At 43.2% G+C, this 25403-nt stretch overlaps 1 protein-coding gene across 1 annotated transcript in view; it reads right to left on the minus strand.

Moving 5' to 3' along the window:
* PTPRK (protein tyrosine phosphatase receptor type K) overlaps positions 1 to 25403 on the minus strand; it is a 919308-nt gene that overhangs the window by 46415 nt on the left and 847490 nt on the right. Inside the window, 2 exon segments of the mRNA XM_030196529.1 lie at positions 333 to 430; positions 17075 to 17111. Of these exon segments, the coding sequence (XP_030052389.1) occupies positions 333 to 430; positions 17075 to 17111 (135 nt within the window).

Consider the following 25403-nt stretch of genomic DNA (forward strand, 5'->3'; position numbering starts at 1 on the left):
GTACAGTTTCATTTGTAAGTCTGCAATTTTTTAAAAAATTATGTTCCGACCATGCTATACATATTACCTAACAACTCTAAAGCAAAATGAGTCAGGATTTTTCTCTCTTGAAATGATGTTCTGATAAAATGACTTTTGCTAACAGTGCTGGTTTTGTCTTTCCCTTTATGGTTGCTGGGGCTGGCATTCTCATCTGTTCTGATTTTTATCAGATAGCAACAGGGAGTACAAAGATACAAGGGCTCAAGTTCTAGACTTGTGTGCTTAAGGCCAGGATAATATTTTAAACATGCCTTTACAAGCAAACTATAAAAGAAATAAATACTACTTACCCGCCCAACTTCCACTAAGTTTGTAACCATCACAACACAGGCAGACTGCTCCTGCCATGTCATTCTCCAAAAGTCATATACAGTCTCATGAACAGGACCTGCAAGAACAATGGAGACTTGGGTGTGTAACAGAGATCAAACTCAGCGACAAATGAAAAACAAATCAGCAAGACTAAATAAATAAAATAAAATAAAATGAAATAAAATAAAATAAACATCGCCTTAGCACTGGGTCCTGTGGTAGGGCAGAAAGTTGCAGATATTTCTGAAGAGAGATCTCTAGACTTCCAACTTGCAACTCTGCATCCACTGCAAGTGTCGTGACAAAGTGCTAAGAGGATCAAGGCCCAGCCAAATGAAACCAGTGTTACATTCATCCCAATTATGACAAAAGGAGCTGAACTTACCATCGACACAAGGGTCATGTTCTGCTTGGCAAGCTGGTGGAATGCAGCACGCTGTATCCGGCTGCATAACTCCAAACGCTTCCAGTTTGGCAGCATGTCCAGCATTTTAAATTTTTCATTAATATTTGACAACCAACATTTTACATTTCATTAACAAACATGGTCAAAAACAGCCCTGCCAATACTGTTGACAAATGCAACATATGTCATCAGCAATGGAAATTTGGTTATTTTTGATTTCTAGTGAGCTTTGATATGATAATACAAAGCAAGCCACCTTATGACCTGGAATTTATTGTTATTTTCAAGAAAGGGGATCTTGGATGTGCAGGGTAAAAAAAAGCATTACAAAGAAACTAGTCTGTCAATTCAAACTATTTGCTTTTCTCTCATTCAACAACCAGGGCTAGATGTACTAAACCAGTGGTTGCTGAACAATGGGCTACAAACTTCAGAAAATCCTCACTTGAAGACATGACCACATTTGCACAAAATCAAATAGAAAAATCACTGATCTGCACAGATGATAAATTGGCAGTACCAGAGCCAAGGCAAATAATGGGGCTATATGACTTTTTGGAGCAAATAAGTGCAATTCAGAGAGCATTTTCCATCTCACAGATAGGCTGCAGAGAATACCTTCTCCTGCTTTAGATTTAGTCCCGCCTACCCTACTCCTCTACCCACCCACCCCTAGAGTGACATGTCTTATATAACCTCCCTATCAACCCAATCATTACTTTTACCTGACCCAAGTACACCTATTTCTATTCTTCTATCACCTTCTCCCACTACTCCAACCAGAGTTACACCATCCTTCTACATCTTTGGTCCTTCTTTGACTGTTCTCTTGTGCTTGACTGCTTAAATACTTTAAATTTATATGCTTTACTTTTTATCTATTAGATTGCAAGCTCTTTGAGCAGGGACTGTCTTTCTTCTGTGTTTGTACAGCGCTGCGTACACTTTGTAGTGCTCTAGAAATGCTAAATAGTAGTCCGTAGTAGTAGTAGTAATTTTGGGAAACACTGTCAGCACTTTACCCATAATCACAAAATGGAACAAAACAACTAAAAATATGCATGTAGCTCAAATCATTCTTAATAGAGATAACATCACCTCTGCTTCAGGCCTGCATTCGATCCTCTGTGGTATCAAAGAATATTTGCTACTTCCAGCTGGAGTTATAACCTAAATAGCTGAGGAATTAGGAGCGTCTATTTTCTGTCAGCTCAAAAATGCATTTAAGAGCCCTAAGTAACTCGTTTCTAATGATAAAATGAGTAGGACTAAGACAGAAGGCTTCCTATTTACTCAGTTTTGAGGGCGGTAATAATGATCTACCAGCTGTCTAACAGCCAGATACACTAACCCTCTTACATGATTAAGTTACAGGCAAATGTACATACCCAGCACTATTCTATAAACGATGCACACCGAATTGCTTAATGCGTAAATAGAAGATGGTGTTCGCAGGGGAGGAGCATGGGCAGGACCAATATTTATGCATTTAATTTACAGAATACTGTGTGTTACGTTTTAAAGTGTCACATTTAGGCATACACATTTACGCCTGCTATTGAGCTGGCATAAGTAGGTGTGCCTAAATGTAGGTGCATTTCTGTCGACTTATGTTAGTATTCTATAAAAGCATATGCGATAGCACTCAGCATGCATAAATCTGCTGCCTAATTTCTAGTGCCCAATTATATAGGGATAATTTAACAGAAAGGAGTCAGAGGAGACCGCAAGAAAAGTGCAGTACTCTTAAATTATTATTAAACAGGAACTCCTCTCACTCCTACTTCATCTAAAATGTTAGAATTTGGAGGTGTCTTCCAGAGCATTTCTATGGTCATATTTCTTCAAATAACAATCTCTGTTACTCTACAGCAGAAATACACGGCCTGAGAACCAGGGGAACTGGGTTTGATTCCCATCTGCAGCTCCTTCTGACTCTGAGCAAGTCACTTAACCCTCCACTCTCTCAGGTGCTTTAGACTGTACCTGTATATGAGTAAACCACCTTGGCTGTACTACAGAAAGGCAATATATCAAATGCATGACCCATAACTCATTTTAGAATGTTTACAATAGAAAAGGGTTTCAGATTATGAAACATTTTGAGCTAGAGCAGTGATTCCCAAACCTGTCCTAGGGGGAACCCCAGTCAGTCAGGTTTTCAGGATATCCACAATAAATATTCATGAGATCAATTTGCATACACTGCCTCCTTGGTATGCAAATTTATGTTATGCATATACTTTGTGGATATCCTGAAAACCTGACTGGCTGAGGTTTGGGACTCCCTCACTCTACAGTGTTATCTATTCTGGACCACTTTGGTGTAAACAGTTTAAGATGTGTATTCACTTGCAGGGGGATGATCAGAAGCAAACGCCGGCGCTAGAGGCCGTTAGCGCCATACTAGCGCCGGAGTTTGCTAATGCTCCATGATCAGAGCCCTTGAGCGTATGAAATGACGTGCTTGAGGGCTCTGAATACAACTAGCATGCAAATGAATGCTAAACAACGCTAAACATATTCATCCCCAATGATCAGCGGCCAGTGCGCCAGAGACTGGGTCGCTGGCTGCGGCAAACCCTGCGCCAGCTCCGAGCTGGTGTTAGGGTTTGCAGATCATTGGGGAGGAATGGTGAGCCCTGTCCAGCATGCATTTGCATGCTGGCAGGCCCCCGTTCCCCCCAACAGCAAACCTGCAGGCGACAGGGGGCTGGAGGTCCGGTGGACCTCCGGTCCCCCCCCCCCAGGTTCAGGGAGGGCTTGAGATCCGGTGGGTCTCCAGGCCCCCCTAGTCCCCCAGCAACGGGTCCTTGGTCGTCCAGACCCCCTACCTTGTGTGTTGGCAGAGAGAGGGTAGCCTGCCTCCCCTCTTCTTCCTGCGGCCCAGTGTTTCCTGGGACGTGCTGGGCGGGGCTATACACCATATGAGTTTTTTTATTTTTGGAGGAGAAAAGGCCTCAGAGATATTTGTCAAGTTAGGCTGCATGCACACTGGCAGCACGGCTGTGTTCTCTTAAGCAGCTCTAAATCTGTTCACCGCACATCATCAATAACTATCTCCCTTTCTTCTAGGGTTAACAATGCTGTCTCTACTACATCCCTGTCCCAGCTGACCCAAGTTGTGAAAGGCCCAATCCAGGAAGGGAATCGGGGAACTTCTGCATATTAGTCCTGATTACAGACTGAAGCATCCACATTTTGATAATGAATCCACTCCCAAGTCACTAGAAAACATACATATTTTTTATATCCCTGGTTTCAGAAAAAAAAAGCTGTACATAGGACAAGCTTTCAAAAAATTGAAAATATTCTGTGGAAAAATGAATTTTACATGAAACTGCCAATTGCCTACACTCAGATTTCCAAGGTAATTTACAACTCTTCAGTTATCAGCACTGTAAACATTGGGGAGGAGGAAGGAGAGAGACCGACAAAAATAATGAAACACATACAGATACTGTTACAGAAGAAGCAAGTAATGTAAGCTACCCACTTCTGGACACTCACAAGGTACCATAAAATATTTATTATTTTTTGTTCTGGATACATTTCACTTTATTAAAGACACATATTCAAGGGCTAAAAGGTTCAGACCACAGTAGTAGTTACCTAAGTGGTTGAGCAGTCAAGGCAGTAAATACCTTTACCAAAGCTGAAGCCCAAGGATGCACACAGCAAGGATAAGAAAACTATTATAAGCTAATCGTTTTAGGTAAACTGGAGCCATAAAAGCCACCTCTTATAAGAGCATTTGTTGCTGTAAAGTTACTTTCTCGTATTTTCACTGAATGCTGTATTATTGGAGTCTCAAGTCCATTTACATGTTATTGTCAGTGGCCAAGGTAATTGACAATGACTCCTAATGCAGGCACGTTTAGCACCGAAACACAGGACCGCGTCGAGTCTTTTGCTTGATATATTTTTCATGTGAGAATAAAACCTAATTGGATACACATTTGGTCTACCCCCTACTTCTTTCCTTTTTATACACTGTGTGATTTGTGGTCAGGGGAACACTTCTCTTTTTTCTTTTGTTGTTATTTTTTTTTTTTTTTTTACTAGTGGGTGCAGAGCACAGAAAGCTGATTTTGCGAAGTGCTTTTTTTTTTTTTTTTTGCAAACAGGTGCAATATAGGAAACCGCTTCCAAGATGCCTAAAAATGTACAAAAATGAAAAATTCCACTTTTCCCTTTGGCTTTCTGACTTGTTTTCGTTTTTTTTTTTTTTTTTTTTTTACAAAATGTTGACAAAATGCAGCCACACTCAGCAGTAAACTTTCATGCAGTCTGTGATGTGTGATAAAATGTATTTAATTTCATAAAGAGCTGTTGTGATGAATTCAAAGCACAAAAATGTTTGCAGGCTGGTTTTTGCATCGAGGTGCCTTTAATTGTTTTTTTTTTCTTTTAAAGTTGGAACGCTACCAAATATTTTCACAAACGTTTGCTCCCCTGTTCATCTGTATGGTAGGTAAGTTCTGAACAAAGACCAAAAAGCCATAGGAAATCACTATGAGGCATATTTTCAAAGCACTTAGCCTTCCAAAGTTCCATAGGTTTCTATGGAACTTTGGAAGGCTAAGTGCTTTGAAAATATGCCTCTATATCATATGTCTGGCATATAAACTCAACATCTGACTTCATATCAAGTCCCAAAAAATGGCAGGGCTGTGCCTTACTGTCATGAAGATTATGGAAAAGTTTGGCCTTGTTGAAAGGATATCATCATCAAAGGTTTTCAAAATTCAATACCTATGTATTTCTTTTTCACCAGCCTTTAACACGACAACAATGCACATTTTCAGAAGCACTTCCCTACAGTATATGTATCATTGCAACACAGTGGACAAGCTGAAATTTACACTCCCAGTTACTATAAGCTTATCACAGCTTAAAAGGGCTTAATGTGGGACACACTGAGATGTCAAGGTACAAGGATCACTTTGATTATCCTCTTAAGGAAACCCATCAGAGAACAAACAAAACACAAAGCATTAGAAAAGAACTCCACCGGTTTAAAGGAACTTTAAGATAAAAGAGGTCTAACCGCCATGCTTCAAGATCCCGGTGCATAATCCCAACCACAGAGATCAAACAAACCCTATAACCTAACACAGGAGCCAATTAAGTATTTAAACTAAAGGCTATCTGGAAGAGGTGAGTATCCCAGACATGTTCCTCCAAATGCTGAGATTATTGTACACTTCCCCCACTGCACGGATAGCTGCTAACGGTGAACTCTCTGATGTGTTCATTCTAAATAGGGGTACTCACCAGGGATGCCCCATCTCCCCACTCTTATTCAACCTAGTGCTAGAGCCACTGTTGGCCCTTATCCAACAAAGTAATAGCATTCATGGTGTTGATTTTAATACAGATGAGTTTAAACTATCGGCTTATGTCCAATGACATAATATTATATCTTACACGAGCTCAGGAGTCACTTATCTGCACTTATGTTGAATTTCCCAATTTTCCAAACTATCAGGATATAGGAACAACTGGGACAAAAGGGAACGGGAAATAGGACTTGATATACTGCCTTTCTGAGGTTTTTTGCAACTACATTCAAAGCGTTTTACATATATGCAGGTACTTATTTTGTACCAGGGGCAATGGAGTGTTAAGTGACTTACCCAGAGTCACAAGGAGCTGCAGTGGGAATTGAACTCAGTTCCTCAGGATCAAAGTTCACTGCACTAACCACTAGGTTACTCCTCCACTCATGTCTCTTAATGATTACTGTACACCCTTTTCTATACCTGGCTATCCACTTAAATGGTTAATATCCTCTATAAAATACTTGGGCATCTTTTTTTGATAGAAATCTTTTCTCATCTATCAAGGTTAACATGGATAAAGTTTTGTCTAAAGTTAAAGATTATGTTTATAGCTTGGTCACTCCTGCACCTCTCATGGTGTGACAGACTTGACTCCTTGAAAATGGTGATAGTCCCTAAAATCACATATGTTTTAAGCATGTTTCCTTTGCTAATCCTAAATTCTTTTTATAAAGCAGCTGAATGATTACTAACTTCTTGTGGAATCTTAAGGCCCCAAGAATTTAATTGGCTAAGTTGAAAGCCCCCAAGTCTTCTGCTGGGATTTATTTCCATGACCTTATGCTTTATCATAAAGCTTTTATACTGAGGCATGGTCTGGAATGGTTCTCTCCCACCGACTCTCTCTCATTGGTTAACTCTAGAGAAACACTTGATCATAACAGCAGCCATACTGGGTCAGACCACTGGTCCATCCAGTCCAGTTTCCTGCTTCCAGCAGTGGTCGATTCAGGCCACAAGGACCAGGCAGGAACACAATTAGTAGCACCATTCAATGCTACCAATCCCAGGGCAAGCAGCGGCTTCCCCTGTGTCCATCTCAATAGCAGGCTATGGAATTTTCCTCCAGGAACTTGTCCAAACCTTTTTTAAACCCAGATACACTAACCACCATTACCACATCCTCCAGCAACAAGTTCCAGAGCTCAACTACTCTTTGAGTGAAACAATTGTTTCTCCTATTTGTTTTAAAAGTATTTCCATGCAATTTCATCAAGTGTCCCCTGGTCTTTGTACTTTTTGAATGATAGAAAAAACAATTCACCTCCACCTGTTCCACTCCACTCAGGATTTTGTAGACCTCAATCATATCCCCTCCTCTGCTGTCTCTTTTCCAAATTGAAGAGCCCTAACCTCTTTCCACTCATCACTTGGTTGAAATGAGTCTCCCAAATAACCTTGCAGGCAATCCTATTTTAAAGGCTACACACTCCTTACTCGTCAGACATGATGGCTCATTGAAGTCTCCCTGGTCCAAATCCCTCTCCATATCTATATGGAATAATCCCAAAATTGTGATTGATAAAACAAATTTCATGGGCGCGCTTGGCAGAGAATTGGCATATGGAACCTCGGTGCATTCGTTCATCAGCACGCCTGCACATGGAAAACCTTTTCAGAAATAGAAAAAGATTTTCCTCTGCCTAATTCTCAATTTTTTCAGTGGCTACGGTTACACTCCTTACTCAAAAAGTGCAATTAAGGGTGTCAAAGACCTCACCTCGAGTTACTTGATATCTGCACTAAATTGATAGGCACTCGTCATGCTGCTTCATTCATATGTAAGGATTTTTTTAAAAAACAACTTTTCCTAAGCTGCCTGAAATTGTGCCAAAGATGGGAAAGTGATATTGAAGATACGCAGTGGGATCTACTTTTAGGAGTTCCAGGTCATCATCTATTGTTCAATCTTTTTTTTTTTTCAATCATAGATCTTTTTGGACTCCTTTAAGATCCAATAAAATTGACTCCTCCATATCACCTAATTGTTGGTCATGTAAACAAGCCCCTGGTTCTTTTAAACACATGTTATTTGATTATTCTTGTGTTCACACTTACTGGCAAGATATTTGAAATACTACCTCTTGCATCTTAAATATTTCGGACCCATTATGTTACAAGTACCTACTCCTCAAAGATACTTGCTTGGGTGGAGGAGTAGCCTAGTGGTTAGTGCAATGGACTTTGATCCTGGAGAACTGAGTTCAATTCAAACTGCAGCTCCTCGTGACTCTGGGCAAGTCACTTAACCCTCCATTGCCCCTGGTACAAAGTAAGTGTCAAGCCTCTTACCTGTGCCGCCTTGCCCGCGGTGATGCCTCGCTCCACGAGCAGGGGAGAGCGGGGTATCGCGGGCTACAGGCGGCATGTTCTGAAAGGCTTGTCTGCCTGCTGGACGGGGCCGGTTCGCCGCTTTTGCGCGGTGGCGGCTGGAGAGCGCCGGTGCTGCCAAGATGGCCGGCGCTCGCAAGCTGGAGAGTCTCTTCCGGGCGCGGGGCCCGGGAGCATGGAGAACGCCCCCTCTGGGTCCGGATTGGCTGGTCGCGGCTGGACTCCGCCCTCTCTCGGCGACCAGCCTATCCGGAGCTCTGGGGTTCGGTTGGAGGCTCCACCTCCCGGACAGCTGATGGTAGTTTCCTGATGGAGGGGGCTATTTAAGGATAACACTGGCTGAACTCGTTGCTTCGGCTTCTGCTTATGTGGTTTCCTGAGTTCTGTATTTTTGGATTTCCCGCTTTGAACCTTGGATTGTACCTGGACTTTGCTTTTGTCTTCTGCCTGCCCTGAACCTTGGATCGTACCTGGACTTTGCTTTTGTCTTCTGCCTGCCCTGAACCTTGGATCGTACCTGGACTTTGCATTTGCCTTCCGCCTGCCCTGAACCTTGGATTGTACCTGGACTTTGCATTTGCCCTCCGCCTGCCCTGAACCTTGGATTGTACCTGGACTTTGCTTTTGCCTTCCGCCTGCCCTGAACCTTGGATTGTACCTGGACTTTGCTTTTGTCTTCTGCCTGCCCTGAACCTTGGATCGTACCTGGACTTTGCTTTTGTCTTCTGCCTGCCCTGAACCTTGGATTATACCTGGACTTTGCATTTGCCTTCCGCCTGCCCTGAACCTTGGATTGTACCTGGACTTTGCATTTGCCCTCCGCCTGCCCTGAACCTTGGATTGTACCTGGACTTTGCATTTGCCTTCTGCCTGTCCTGAACCTTGGATTGTACCTGGACTTTGCATTTGTCTTCTGCCTGCCCTGAACCTTGGGTTGGACCTGGACTTCGAGACTTCCGGCTGCGTCTCTTTGGTGGGACCAGGACCTGGTCTTTGGTCATCTGTCTGCTTGCTAGCTGGGGTCCGCTCTGCTCTTCTTTGATTTCTCCTATCCTGACTCTTCAGGTAAGATCAGAACTGTCTGGCTGCCAGACGTTGTTTGGCACAGAGGCTCACGTAACGGGGCATAGGCCTGACAGGAAGCCGAAGCCATGAGCTCGCCAGATAAGCCTGATCTGACCGACCTGGCTCAAGCTCTTCAACAACAACAGGCTCAGCTCAACAGATTGTCTGGAGTATTGCAAGATGTATGTTCTCAGATGTCAGCGCAGCGATCATCGGCTCCCGGAGTAGGTAGGACATCCCCACCTCAGCCTGCCTTTCGTCTGCCTGAACCTCCTCGGTTTGATGGCACACCCTCCGCATGCCGCGGATTCCTGAACCAATGTCAAATGCTCTGACATGCAACCTGCTTCTTTTCCTACGGACAAACAAAAGATTACCTACATCATTTCTTTACTCTCCGGGTCGGCCCTGGCATGGGCTTCTCCTCTCTGGGAGCAACAGGACCCGCTCCTCTCGGAATTAGGAGAGTTCCTGCGCCGGTTCCGTATGGTCTTCGATGTTCCAGGGCGGCCCTCCTCCGCTGCAGGAGAGATCTTACGGATTCAGCAAGGGAGCAGTACGGTTGGGGCCTATGCTATCCGATTCCGTACCCTGGCGGCAGAACTTAAATGGAATCAAGAGGCTCTTACGGCCATTTTTTGGCAAGGCTTGAGTGGGCGCATCAAGGACGAGTTAGCCGGCCGTGAAATCCCTAGCACCTTGGACGCGCTGATCTCCCTAAGTACTCGGATTGATGTCCGCTTCCAGGAGCGGGCACGAGAACAAGTTGCTGCTCGCCCGTCTCGCAGGTTTTCCCCTCAAAGGCAACGAACTGTCTCTCCTCAGGAAGCTGCAGTCTCGACTGTAGAGGGATCGGAAGTACCGATGGTAATTGGCCGGTATCGACTGACCGCTGTTGAACGAAATCACCGACGGGAGAATAAACTATGTATGTACTGTGGGAAACCTGGGCATTTTGTGAAAGGATGCCCCAATAAGCCGGGAAATGCTTAGACCCTAGCCTTGTGGAGGGGGTGGTTTTGGGTCAATCAGGAACCCTTCCGGAGAACTTAATGACTGTACCTATTATCTTGCTCTGGCAAGAATACAGGATAAACACCCTAGCCTTGCTGGATTCAGGAGCAGGAGGTAACTTTATTGATGCTAGTCTACTTCAGGGCCTAGGAAGGCCGATGATTCCCTGCAAACCAGCTCTTCAAGTAACATCCATTCACGGCTCGACTCTGCCACAACCGATTACTCATCTCACTCTTCCCCTTCGGATGCAGGTGGGGCTTCTTCATCATGAAGAGATACAGTTCCTTATTTTGCCCCAAGCCATTCATCCTGTAATTCTGGGTATACCCTGGCTGCGGTTGCACGCGCCTTGCATAGACTGGTCCTCGGGAGAGATCAGCCAATGGAGTGTTCGCTGTTTTGAGACCTGTCTGACACCAGTGCACCCTCTTCCTACTAAAGTGCCAGCGCTACCGGGAGTCCTCCACCCCTGTGAGGCTCATCTTCCGAGGGAATACGAGGAGTTTTCTGACGTCTTTGATGCACAAGAAGCTGATTCCCTCCCACCCCATCGCCCGTTCAATTGTCCCATTGATTTGGTGCCCGGCACTATGCCGCCTAGAGGGAGATTATATGCTTTGTCCCGGGATGAATCTGCTGCCATGCGGGACTACATTCAGGACAATCTTCGTAAAGGGTTCATCCGACCATCCTCTTCTCCTGCCGGGGCAGGATTTTTTTTTGTCTCCAAAAAAGATGGGTCCTTGCGGCCCTGCATTGACTATCGAGGGCTTAACAAGATCACTATCAAGAACCGTTATCCCCTTCCGCTTATCCCGGAGCTTTTTGATCGACTCCAGGGGGCTGTTATTTTTACTAAGTTGGATCTCCGAGGGGCCTACAACTTGATTCGTATCCGCCAGGGGGACGAGTGGAAAACTGCCTTTAATACTCACGAAGGCCATTTTGAGTATCGTGTTATGCCCTTTGGACTTTGTAATGCTCCGGCTGTGTTTCAAGATTTCATCAATTTCATTTTCCGGGATCTTCTTTATTCTTCAGTCATTGTTTACTTGGATGATATTTTGATTTTCTCTGCTTCTCCCCAGGATCATCCCCGACATGTCCGTACTGTGCTTCAACGACTCCGGGAACATCGACTGTTTGCCAAATTGGAAAAATGTGCATTCCATCAATCCACTATTCCTTTTTTGGGACATATTATCTCTGCTGTTGGATTACAAATGGACCCGGCCAAACTGCAGGCTATCCGGGACTGGCCTCTTCCCCAAGGTCTTCGGGCTTTGCAGCGTTTTCTGGGCTTTGCTAATTACTACAGACAATTCATTCCCCATTATTCGCTCCTCACGGCCCCTTTGACAGCCCTTACTCGGAAGGGGGCGGATGTTCGGCATTGGTCTCCGGCTGCCCTGGAGGCTTTTTCTGCATTGAAGACAGCGTTCCTGTCTGCATCTGTGCTCCGCAGTCCTGATGTCACGAAGCCTTTCCTCGTAGAGGTCGATGCCTCTGCTCTGGGTGTAGGGGCGGTGCTGTCCCAGACTACCTCTTCTGGTAAGAAACATCCTTGTTTTTTCTTTTCTAAGAAGTTTTCAGCTGCTGAACGTAATTATACTATCGGGGACAGAGAGCTGCTGGCTCTGAAGCTCGCCTTTCAAGAATGGCGATACCTACTGGAGGGCGCGGCTCATCCTATTACTGTCATTACAGATCACAAAAATCTGCTTTATTTGCAACATGCCAAACGCTTGAATCCCCGGCAGGCCCGTTGGTCCCTATTTTTTGCACGTTTTACCTTTCACTTGGTATTTCGCCCTGCAGAGAAAAACATACAGGCAGATGCCCTCTCCCGAGCGTTTGATGTGCCTGAGGAACCGGAGGAGCTCTACCCTATGTTCAATCCTGCTTGTCTTTCCCCGACGGTGGGGGCCTCCGCCTGCCTCAAGACTTCTGTTCCAGCTCGGTCTCGTCGCAAGGTTCTTCAGTGGGGTCATTCTGCTGCCTTTTCGGGACATTTTGGGTTTCGTAAGACCTACCATCTTATTTCCCGTTATTTTTGGTGGCCCCACATGGCCCAGGAGATTCGGCAGTTTGTTTCTACTTGTCCTACCTGTGCCCGTACCTTGCCCGGCAAGCCGTGGGGTCTTCTTCAACCTTTGCCGGTACCCCAGCTGCCTTGGCAGGAAGTCTCGATGGACTTTATCACTGATCTTCCTTGTTCCAAGGGCAACACAATTATCTGGGTGGTGGTGGATCGGTTCTCCCGCATGGCGCACTTCATACCCATGCGGTCCTTGCCATCTGCGGCGGCTCTTGCCTCCCATTTTATCCAGCACATTTTTCGGTTACATGGACTGCCACAACGTATCATCAGTGATAGAGGTTCACAATTCACCTCTAGATTTTGGAGAGCCTTATGCTCAGCCTTTGGTGTTACCACACATTTCTCTTCAGCTTACCATCCTCAGACCAATGGCATGGCAGAACGTACTAACCAGACCCTTAAAGCTTTTCTCCGGGCCTTCACTAATGCTCGTCAGGACAATTGGACGGATCTCCTGCCCTGGGCTGAATTTGCTTACAACAATAGCTTCCATTCTGCTTCTCGGACTTCTCCCTTCTTTACAGTGTTTGGACGTCATCCTCGGCTTCCACCTCCGATTCCTTTGAGTGGAACCTCTCCTCTGATCCGGACTACCCTTACCACCATTCATGCCACTTGGAGGACGGTTCGTCAGCAGTTGGGGAGGGCGGCCGCAAGGTATAAGCAGTTTGCTGACCGACTTCGAAGTGCCGCTCCAGTATTCCAGCCGGGACAGAGAGTATGGCTCAGCACCAAGTACCTTAAGCTTCGCCTCCCCTCTCTGCGGTTTGCTCCTCGCTTCATCGGCCCATTTGCGGTGCAGTCTAGAGTGGGGACGGTGGTCTACCGTCTTCACTTACCTGGTAACCTTCGCATTCACAATGCGTTCCATGTATCTCTGCTCAAGCCTTTTCGGGCTTCCCACTGGCACCCTGCACCAAGAAAGATTCGGGTTCCAGACTCGGATCCTGATCCTGAGTTTGAAGTGAAGGAGATTCTTGATTCTAAATTCCAGAGAGGCCGATTGTTTTACTTGATCTCGTGGAAGAACTTTGGTCCTGAGGATAACTCCTGGGAGCCCGTTGGTAATATCATGGCTGCTGATCTGTTGCACGAGTTCCACTCTCGTTACCCTCATAAACCAGGACCAAGACGGAGGAGGGGGGCTTACGGGGGGGGTACTGTCAAGCCTCTTACCTGTGCCGCCTTGCCCGCGGTGATGCCTCGCTCCACGAGCAGGGGAGAGCGGGGTATCGCGGGCTACAGGCGGCATGTTCTGAAAGGCTTGTCTGCCTGCTGGACGGGGCCGGTTCGCCGCTTTTGCGCGGTGGCGGCTGGAGAGCGCCGGTGCTGCCAAGATGGCCGGCGCTCGCAAGCTGGAGAGTCTCTTCCGGGCGCGGGGCCCGGGAGCATGGAGAACGCCCCCTCTGGGTCCGGATTGGCTGGTCGCGGCTGGACTCCGCCCTCTCTCGGCGACCAGCCTATCCGGAGCTCTGGGGTTCGGTTGGAGGCTCCACCTCCCGGACAGCTGATGGTAGTTTCCTGATGGAGGGGGCTATTTAAGGATAACACTGGCTGAACTCGTTGCTTCGGCTTCTGCTTATGTGGTTTCCTGAGTTCTGTATTTTTGGATTTCCCGCTTTGAACCTTGGATTGTACCTGGACTTTGCTTTTGTCTTCTGCCTGCCCTGAACCTTGGATCGTACCTGGACTTTGCTTTTGTCTTCTGCCTGCCCTGAACCTTGGATTGTACCTGGACTTTGCATTTGCCTTCCGCCTGCCCTGAACCTTGGATTGTACCTGGACTTTGCATTTGCCCTCCGCCTGCCCTGAACCTTGGATTGTACCTGGACTTTGCTTTTGCCTTCCGCCTGCCCTGAACCTTGGATTGTACCTGGACTTTGCTTTTGCCTTCCGCCTGCCCTGAACCTTGGATTGTACCTGGACTTTGCTTTTGTCTTCTGCCTGCCCTGAACCTTGGATCGTACCTGGACTTTGCTTTTGTCTTCTGCCTGCCCTGAACCTTGGATTATACCTGGACTTTGCATTTGCCTTCCGCCTGCCCTGAACCTTGGATTGTACCTGGACTTTGCATTTGCCCTCCGCCTGCCCTGAACCTTGGATTGTACCTGGACTTTGCATTTGCCTTCTGCCTGTCCTGAACCTTGGATTGTACCTGGACTTTGCATTTGTCTTCTGCCTGCCCTGAACCTTGGGTTGGACCTGGACTTCGAGACTTCCGGCTGCGTCTCTTTGGTGGGACCAGGACCTGGTCTTTGGTCATCTGTCTGCTTGCTAGCTGGGGTCCGCTCTGCTCTTCTTTGATTTCTCCTATCCTGACTCTTCAGGTAAGATCAGAACTGTCTGGCTGCCAGACGTTGTTTGGCACAGAGGCTCACGTAACGGGGCATAGGCCTGACAGTAAGTACCTGAATATATGTAAACTGCTTTGAATGTAGTTGCAAAAACCTCAGAAAGGCGGTATATCAAGTCCCATTTCCATTTCCCCCTTTTGTGACACTTCGTATGAACATGATTGTTTATTGTTGAATTCACTCCTTGAACTTGCCCTCAAGGTGGTTTTTGCTTCATGGAAAACTTTAGAACAAGTTAATAGCAATTCATGGTGGAATTTAGTATACATGACTTATAAGTATGAATCTTATCTTTCTAAGAGGTCAAAGATTTCTGTAAGTCTCATTAAAATGGTCCTCCCTTCTGTCAGGCTTCTCACGGAAGCACAGGGTTTGTGAGCCCTTGGACCACTGCCTTGGAGCGGCAGTGGCAGGCAAAACCACCCCCAAACCAGAGGCAAGGCAGAACAGGACTGGAACCCCGGACTGGAGTTGCAGCAGAGGCAAACAAGCTGGGACAGGCAGAGCAGGAACAACTAGACTTCACCTGCGCTTGACCGCCGTTCCCCAGGAGTTGAGCCCCTGGGTGCAGGCGGCCAGCAGGACTTACAGGACAGGGCAGGAACTGGATACCAACAGGAAACACACAACAGAGTCAGGACTAAAAGCTGCCAGGCAGCCACTAAGACAGAAACACAGACAGGTGAGAGTCAGGGCTGAAAGGTGCCAAGCAGCCACTAAAAAGGAACAAAGACACAAGACAAGGAAATGCAGACCAGAAACAAGACTAGGAACTAAGCAATAAAACCAAAGCTAACTATACACAAACTAGAACCAGGCAAGAAACTCAGAGTAGAACTGGACTAGGCAGAAGTGCACAGAGCACACCCACATACCAGGGACCATAGACGATGCAAAGGCGCAAACAGAAGTTTCCAGGTGGCTAATAAAGCCCATCAGCAGCTGAAGTTCAGCTGCAGGAATCACAAGGCAGCTACGGGTGCTGTTCAGGCACAAACAAGAAAAGCAAGTCTGGCATCCTGGAAGATCCGGACCGGACTGAAGTCTGTAACGTTTGACAGTTCATAGCAGCCACCGGTTCAGGCCACCAGAGGGCGAGGTGAGCACAGACAAGGAAACGGTCACCACCGTGACACCTTCTTCAATTCCTTGAAAAGCACTAATATTCTTCCTCATATTGTAATGATATATACAAGATTTGTCTTTCATGTATCCATGTGAATCCTCATGCTTCTTTCCTCATTGTTGTTTACTGTTTGCTTATTGAAAAGCTAATAAAAATACTATGACAAATAGATAAGTTACTCATGTAAGAATATTGGGTGTTAAGATAAGCAATTAAATCATTCACTTATCTTTAGTGGCAGCAGTGTCTTTGGATACTGATCCCTGTATTTTTAATTATCGTAAACCTCCTTTAGTTCTGCAGTTCAAGAAAGGTAGTACATAAGCATAAAATAATAGGCTAGGTTTTCACTTATGCACGCTCCACCTGGACAAATTAAGCTATTACAACTATTGAGGTAAACCAGTATTTGCCACAAGATTTATATTACCATACGTATTTCATCTAGTTATAGTTGTACTACTGTATATGCTTTCACACCAGGAACTGGTTTTTAGTTGTATGATTCAACGTCTGCAAAACCCTTCAAAAATGAGATCTGGGGGGAAAAAAAGGAGATATCAACGTACCCCAGAAATTGGGTGATATGAGAAAGCCTGTGGTACTAAGTGGAAATATTAAAAGCTCCAGCCAAATTACAGTTCATCAGCTTTCTGTGAGGCACCTGATTTTGAAGAAAATCTTTAAATGATATTTTCAGTCTAACTTCATTAATACCTGACAAAAAAAAAAAGCCCCATAAAACAGGCCAGGAGCTGTTTCTGGCCAGTTAAATCACTTTGAATATCAATCACCTTTTGAAACCACTCTTAAGTTTTTAAGAACATGCACAGGATGAAGCACACGTATTCCCCCTTATACAACATCTTGCTGACACAACTGTGTGAAACCCAATAACACTTGCATTGACTGCTGACACCACAATCCAAAACAGAAAGATTCGGTAACTCTACATTTACTAGTCGTGATTCTTACCTTGAGTTGCAATGTAGTGACTGGGTCTCTGATAGCCCTAAAATTGCAAAATAAATCTGTCAGCACACTGCAATTAGACAGTAATCACCTAATACTATCAGTTTGCAGATGTTATGGCTTTTTCAGTTCCCTGTAGATATCACAGATACAGTACTAGATGCTTCACTATTTAACTAATATTCCGGTGGTTAACACTTCAACAACACCTCTACACTCAGCAGTGTTTCAGTGGACTGAACTTTTATATATATATATATATATATATATATATATATACACATACACATACATATATGTATACACACACACATACATATATATATACACACACACATACATATATATATATATATATACATACTTTTCTGTTCAAATAAACTATTGTATTTCTGATCTTGCTACTTTATACTGGAATGAAATAAATTGAATGCTCCAATACAATTTGAAGACAAGAGGTCATTACAGGAAGCTGCAGGGATCAAGGTTCAAAGGAAACATGAAAAAATGCTTCAGAGAATGGTAGATGTGTGCAATAGCCTACCAGCAGAAGTGATGGCAATCAAAACTGACAGATCTTAAACATGCTTATGACAAACAGTGCAATGGTAAGAGCAGATGAGGGACGAGGGACAATTAGAGAAAAAGAAAAGGGGACTTTTGATTGGGGGGGGGGGGGGGGAGGGAGGAATGGAACTTGATATATTGCCTCTCTGTGGTTTTTGCAACTACATTCAAAGCGGTTTACATATTATATGCAGGTACTTATTTGTACCTGGGGCAATGGAGGGTTGGTTAAGAGACTTGCCCAGAGTCATAGGGAGCTGCAGTGGGAGTCAAACCCAGTTGCCCAGGATCAAAGTCGTCTGCAGTAACCACGAAGCTACTCCTCCTTCAGTCATATAAACCTCACTATACCAATGAGGGGAAAATATAAGTGAATGAGCATAATACAGAGAATGACTACATTAGCCTTCCAGAAAGCCTGAGGCAGGAGTGCCAATCTGCAATCCTGGCAAGCTAGAAACCAGCCAGGTTTTCAGGCTATCCCCTAATGAATTTGCATGACATGGATCTGTATGTACTGCTTCCGCTGTATGCAGCTATATCTCATGAATATTCATTAGGGATAGCCAGAAAACCTGTCTGGTATGTGGTCCTCCGGGACTACAGTTTGACATCCCAGCTGAGGGCAACTAGCACACAGCTGCTATGGTTACAGCCTTTGCAACAGTGGTAAAAAGCACTGAGCTTCCAAAAAGGCTAAGGTAACCTGCATGGAGCAGTCATCATTATAACCCTACCATTAATAGGCATGCCTGAAATAGATATGGAGGGCACTGGTGGGAAAAGGACTAAGGGGTCAAGTAAAAAAGTATGAGGGAAACCTGGTGTTGGTTTAAGAACAGAAATTTATAAGCTCATCTAAATGAAAAGTGGCAGGACACCAGAAGAGACAACTGGGCAGAATGGCCAGACCAAATGATCCATCTGCTATCATTCACTAGGGGGCTAATATTGAAAGGAAGATATATGTTCATGGCAGCTGGTGAACATATAAATTCCTTACTATGGATTTTTGGCCACTATACAGATTGTATCAAGCTAAACATTAGGCTAAATGGTTTGATACAATCCATATGGATAAGGGCAAATAGAAGGCAGTAACATAAAATTATTCAGAGAGTGGAAATATTTAGCTTCTACCTAGCTAACCTATAGACTTAGTTTACAGCTGTAAATAGTGGTCTTTAATGGATGGCAGTAGAAGGCAGCGACCAATACATGCACTAATTTAAATGCTGGTACCACTGTCACCCTATGTTACTATGATAAAGTTAAAATAATTTTAAAATAGATTCTACAAGTAACCTGTGTTAGGCTACTGCCTGCTACAATCATCTATCTGAAGCATGTTCTGTAATATGCTCTCTGCTAACATACTCCTAGATATGTATCAATAGGCAGAATATCAAAGCGGGTGAGAAGAGTGTGGTTATAGAAAATAAAATCTAGCAACCTGATCAAGTTCAGATTAGCATATTACATTGGCATTGTGTGTGGTAACTTCTCCACTCACCAACTAAAGGTCCAAGACAGGTTAAAAATGTGCCTACACTGGGAAGTAGAAGCTTAGGAAAGCAGTATAGTTTTAGGGGTCTATTTGCATATTTTGCAAGACATCTAAAATGGGTCTATTGTCCTTAGAATTTCCTCCAATTTGTTGCCTTTCAGGTTACTTTTCATTTCATTTTTTCAGTATCAAACAATGAATTCTGCATGACATTATCACTAGCATTATCTTTAAACAACAACACTTTTATAATGTATTTTTCAGGCCCTGCTTTTCAGCCCCTGCTGACTTAAGCAGTTAAAGCCACACATCCCTCCATATCCCCCACGGGCTGCCCCCTGTGCTAGACTAACAGAACCAGTCTGCACTGACATACCAGCAGGTAAGCCAAGCATAAAATACCATGTTTTCATGGCAAACTTTGGATGGCAAAGAGTCAAAAGACTCTCTTATGATTTCACAGTATTCAGTTTTGCCAACTCTTTTCTATACTAATCAGTGCTCCAAAATAGATTTTTTTTTAAAGTTCATAAACTGGTGCTACTCCTTAACTTCTGAAATGAAAAAGCCAGCATATAAAAACAGATTTGTTTATTAAGTCTGGTATTAGTAGGATCTCAGTAGTGACTCGTTTCACATGAGGACTAATTATCTCATGACTCACCTTAATCTTCATAGGTCCATATTGTTTTTTCTTTTTTTTACTCTTTATATATTCAGAGGTTTCGGCACTAGTGAGTAAAACCAACTGCTTGACGTTCAAGAGGAAATAACACTATTGAATTCTGTGACTGTCTCATTAGCAAAAAATAATATTTTGATGCCCAGAATACTTGAAGAAATGGAGAATTATAAATAGAAGACTGAATTTGTGGTTTTTGAATTTTCCAAGGTTGCTTGTTATGACCTGAGCTGATATTCTGCACATATGTCAGAGATACTGAAATTTTCCTCAGAGGTTGTTTCTTCTTTGAACAAGGTATATTATTTACCTTCATGTGGATATACCAGCAGGCCAAACATGTGAGCAGAGAATAGATGTTAATAATACTTCTGCTATATTAGAAGATTCTACTTCTGAAGTGATGGAAAGGGCTTCCCTTTTGGCACTGTTTGTCTTTAAATAAAATTTGAATACTGTTCTTAGACTTTATTTTTAAAATTCTCAAGCACTACTCTGTGGACAACATATTTGGATATACCCAGATGTGAATAAAAAGGTTTTTCTAGCTTTGAGGAAAGACACAAGGAACGTTGGGGCCACTTTCCTACTAGTTTACCCTTGTAAATGTTTAGTCCGTTTTGCTGGAGTGAAATATGTATTTTTTTATGCCAGAACAGTTGAAGGCCTTCATAGATCTGAAGAACAACTTCCTACTGGAGGTAACGGATAAAAGGGAGGTCCAAGTCTCAATAACGTCTTTATAATGTAATAGATTTCTTTTTGTTCTCCTTGATTTTTTTTCAGACTCCTTCCCCATATGTTTGTGGTCTACAAAGAATGGTAGTTATTTCTTCTGAGTGATCAAGTTCACTGTTTTCCCTCCTAAGTTGTTACAATTCATGTTTCCTTAACAAGTGTATACTTGTGATTGCATTTTCAAAGTTATAAAGTATTCAAAAGTAATAGCTTATCTGAGAAATAAAGGACCCGCAGCCGACATGGGCCATGTTTTGCCTGAGTTGCTTCAGGGTGTGGTCCTAAACTGACACCCCGACAGACTTCCTCTGAAGAGACTGAAATGCTCGATTATATTTTTACTTTTATTTTTCTTTATCCATTTGATATTGTCTTAGTTTACTCACAGTCCTTGTTTTTTTACTTTTAAACTCCACTCGTTTACAGTTGGTTTTTAAGGTTCATTGGATTCGATATATCACAGACCCCGGAGCGTTTTAAAGGTTATTGGTTGCATCTTATAATTATGGGCCTAATGATTTTAAAATTTGGTCAATTACGCTTTTTATATTTTCGATATACATACAATATCTGTTCTGTGTTTACCATATATATATGGACTACAGCGTTGTGTTTAGAAACTTTCGCACCTTTTTTAACGGCATAATATAGCCTCAGCGCTGCTATGCTGCAACCACTGATGCTCCGCCGATCATAACAGGCTTACATGAAATGAGATGCGTATGTTATTAGGCAATTTGCTGTCAAGTTTTTTCTTAGCTCTTCCTCTCTTTTTCAGCATTTATGATTGCTTGGGCCATTTTTCTTTGTTGGCTCGATGCGTTTTCTTAAAATATTGGTCTTTAATAGGTTTGCATGCGATGCATATACAATGTCTCACTGTAGATATACAATACTGCACTGATTGGTTATGAGTACCATTGATGATTTTTAAGGTTGTCCCCACAACTAGTTTCAAACTCAACCTTCAATTTTTTCATTTATTGATGTTTTATAAGTTTACTTAAATTTTCCATTGGATTATTTGTATCCTGCACGTTATACATCACATAATTACTTTCAGCTCTATCAGTCAAAAAGTTTTTTTTGTATAACGGTTATACTATAAATGTTTTTTTTTGTTTTGTTCTTTAGATTTGATGTGTGCAGGAAACTCAATTTGAATTTTATAGAGTTCACCCTTGTTTACAATTCCGTTTTATATATGTGCTCCTTGGTGAGTTCCATTTTCTCCTTATGACACAATTGTTGTACTGACCTAATGAGTTTATTGATATAGTCCTCTGCAGTCCACTGACATTTGATACATATATTTTTTATTTACTAGTTTTTTTCAATGTTACATTTTACTTTGATTTTAAATGGATTCTTGCTAATATGTCTGCTGTTTAGTATAAAGGTAACATATCTTTTAATATATTTTTAACATATTTTTATATGGTTTCATTTGAGATGTATATGTTCCTTTTTGTTTTAAATACGTGTTGTTTTTGTAAAATGTTTTATTTTATGTGTCAAAAACGTATGTGTATTTTTTAGAATACCTTTTGTGACCCCTGAGGCAGACGCCCTTGGGTGTCAAAACACGGACCATGTCGGGTCCTTTGAACAATCAATAAAGCATTTTCATCAACATTATCTCCCGAGTTGGTCTAGTCTATGGACAGCCTCTACTTCTTGTGCACTGAGTCGATTCATCGTAGAGGTTTCTCCTGTTCTATTGTTCCTAAACTGTTTGAGCATTTCTTACCTATTCTGCTTTTACTTGATGCTTCCGCATCTCTCAAAACTGACAGTGGCATCATTGTCTTAAGTCTGATGCTTCTGAATGTCCCTCCAGCTCCAGGCACTGTGACATCATTGCTTACAATGTGTTACTACTGTTTGGGGCTTTTGGATATTTCGATGGCCACTGTGTCATTGCTCTTTTCACATTATTCTAATTTACAAACAACGTGGCAAAGAATTACCAGCATACATCTAAATCATAGGTTGAGGATATTTTTATGCTTCGTAGCTGGGACTATAAAACACGTTAAATGGGAGTGACAACTTAATTGACAAGACCATGTCTCTGTACAGTAATAGCAAAAAAATAATGGGAACTTTTAGACAGAGCCCCAAATTTATATTCAAGCATACTTTAGCAGTTGGGAAGCCCAATTTTGCATACAGTAAGTTGCCTAGGTAGGAAAAAAGTTCAAGTCCGGAAATTCACAAATTACAGCGTATTTTACTGAAGCTCACTGAACATAGAACTATTTGAAAATATGTATAAAACTGTGCGGAAAAATGTATGCTTGGCAGCATGTACAGCGGAAACAGCCAAGTTACAAAACACCATGTTCAAAACAGTGGTGGTGGAGATAGAAATTAAGATGAGTCCACAAAATGCTTTGTTGCCCCATAGTTGTAGGGGCCAGGTACAGGGGGACTCCCTCGACCTCTAGTCAGGGAATGAGGGAAGGTTGAGGCTATATGTGAAAATTCAGGGGTGTCTGAGGCACAGCATGGAGGAAGTGGGAGTATGATGTGCAAAGCATATGAATGAAGTACATATGGGGTATGGAGGCAGATATCTGGCACAGCAGTGTGTATGTGTGTGTGTGTGTGTGTGTGTATGTGTATGTGAGGTGTATGCTGTAGTTAAGATTTCTCAGGTAGGGCTTTGTTGGGAGTACAGTGGGGGTGTGGCGAGTTGGGAGTATGTATACATTACAACAGGGTTAAATAACGGACAGTAGTGCATCAAGGATATTTGAAGTAGTATATCTGTGTGTATTATCAGGGACCAAGAAAAATGTATCATGTGCACAGTGAGGATGTGTATGGTAGGGGTCTGGTCTTCTTTGAGAAGGGTGTCTGGGGCAGTAGCAGAGAGGTTATTTCTGAAGTAGGAATACAAGATGAATGTTCAGAGTGCAGAAGAATGTTACATGGAATACACTCCTTCCCTTCTCTCTACTCTCATCCGTTCTTCTGCCCTACCAAAAGCATACAGATAAATCCTTTCTTCAGGGTCAGGCACTGGGAGGAGGTGTGGGGCACATGCAGCAATTAAAGGTTGATAGTGTGTATCTGAATTTTCAAAAGGCATTTGACAAAGTACCTCATGAAAGATTCCAGAGAAAATTGGAAAATCATGGGATAGGAGGTAGTGTTCTATTGTGGATTAAAAACTGGTTAAAAGATAGAAAACAGAGTACAGTTAAATGGTCAGTATGCTCAACGGAGAAGGGTTGATAGTGGGGTTCCGCAGGGGTCTGTGCTGGGACTGCTGCTTTTAACATATTTATAAATGACCTTGAGATGGGAATAACTAGTGAGATAATTAAACTTACTGATGACACAAAGTTATTCAAAGTTGTTAAATCGCAAGAGGATTCTGAAAAATTGCAAGAGGACCTTATGAGATTGGCCATCCAAATGGCAGGTGACGCTTAATGTGAGCAAGTGCAAAGTGATGCATGTTGGAAAGAGGAACCCAAACTATAGCTACGTGATGCAAGGTTCTACATTAAGAGTCACCAACCAGGAAAGGGATCTAGGTGTCATCGTTGACAGTACGTTGAAATCCTCTGCTCTGTGTACAGCAGCGGCTAAGAAAGCAAACAGAATGCCTTTGAATCGCTCCATGGTATGACCGCACCTTGAATACTGTGTGCACTTCTGGTCACCGCATCTCAAAAAAAGATGGGTGATGAAAATGATAAAGGGAACGGTCTTCCCTATGAGGAAAGGCTAAAGCTGCTACAGCTCTTCAGCTTGGAGAAAAGACGGCTGAGGGGAGATATGATAGAGGTATATAAAATAATGAGTGGAGAGGAACGGATAGACATGAATCGCTTGTTTACTTTTTCCAAAAATACAAGGACTAGGGAGCACACAATGAAGCTACAAAGCAGTAGATTTAAAAGAAATTGGAGAAAATATTTTTTCACTCAATGTGTAATTAAACTCTTGAATTCATTGCCAGAGAACGTGGTAAAAGCAGTTAGTTTAGCAGGGTTTAAAAAAGGTTTGGCTATTTTCCTAAAAGAAAAGTCCATAAGCCATTATTACAATTGACTTGGGAAAATCCACTTCTTAATTCTAGGATAAGCAGCATAAAATGTATTGTACTGTTTTGTGATCTTGCCAGATACTTTGTGACCTGGATTGGCCACTGTTGGAAAGATGATACGGACTTGATGGACCTTCGGTCTGTCGCAGTATGGCACAATAAACTACCGCCTTCTGCCAAGTCTTGTGATATGAGCCATAAGACCATGCAGCACTTATTGTGAGGCTTGGCTCTGTGGATGCAAGAAATGATGTGTTTAAGTGCTTCCCCTGCTGCTGGACTGCTTGGGGGCATTGGAGAATTTCGCTGGGAAGTAGTGCAGCAACACTGCTCGAGCTACATATAGCATGAATCATAGCCTATGGCTCCAAGCATACTGCCACTGTTAATACCTCAGTTCCTCCTTCTCACTTCAGATTTTGTTAGAATAGAAACACAATTGCAAATACACCCATGGCAGGGCAGTCCTTTCACCAGGTAACCCTAGGCTCTTTGAAAGGCTTGCTCAATTGTGGCTATGCCACTACTTCTAAAAATGAACAACATTATTTGTGTTCTTTGCATGTAAACACAAACACTTACAAGTGTAAGTGGTAGATTTTTCAACCTGCACGTTAGTGCCGGCATAGGGTAGGCCACATGATTAACTTCTTCCCTCAAAAAGTATCAGCAACTAGGAGAGCTCAGGGAGTTTCTCCAACCATAAAGGTGTTCCGTTGCCTATGTATGAAAGATGCAAATTTTACAAAACTGCATATTCAAGAGGAACCAATAA

Source organism: Microcaecilia unicolor, chromosome 3 (assembly GCF_901765095.1).
Source record: "Microcaecilia unicolor chromosome 3, aMicUni1.1, whole genome shotgun sequence".
Lineage (NCBI taxonomy): Eukaryota > Metazoa > Chordata > Amphibia > Gymnophiona > Siphonopidae > Microcaecilia > Microcaecilia unicolor.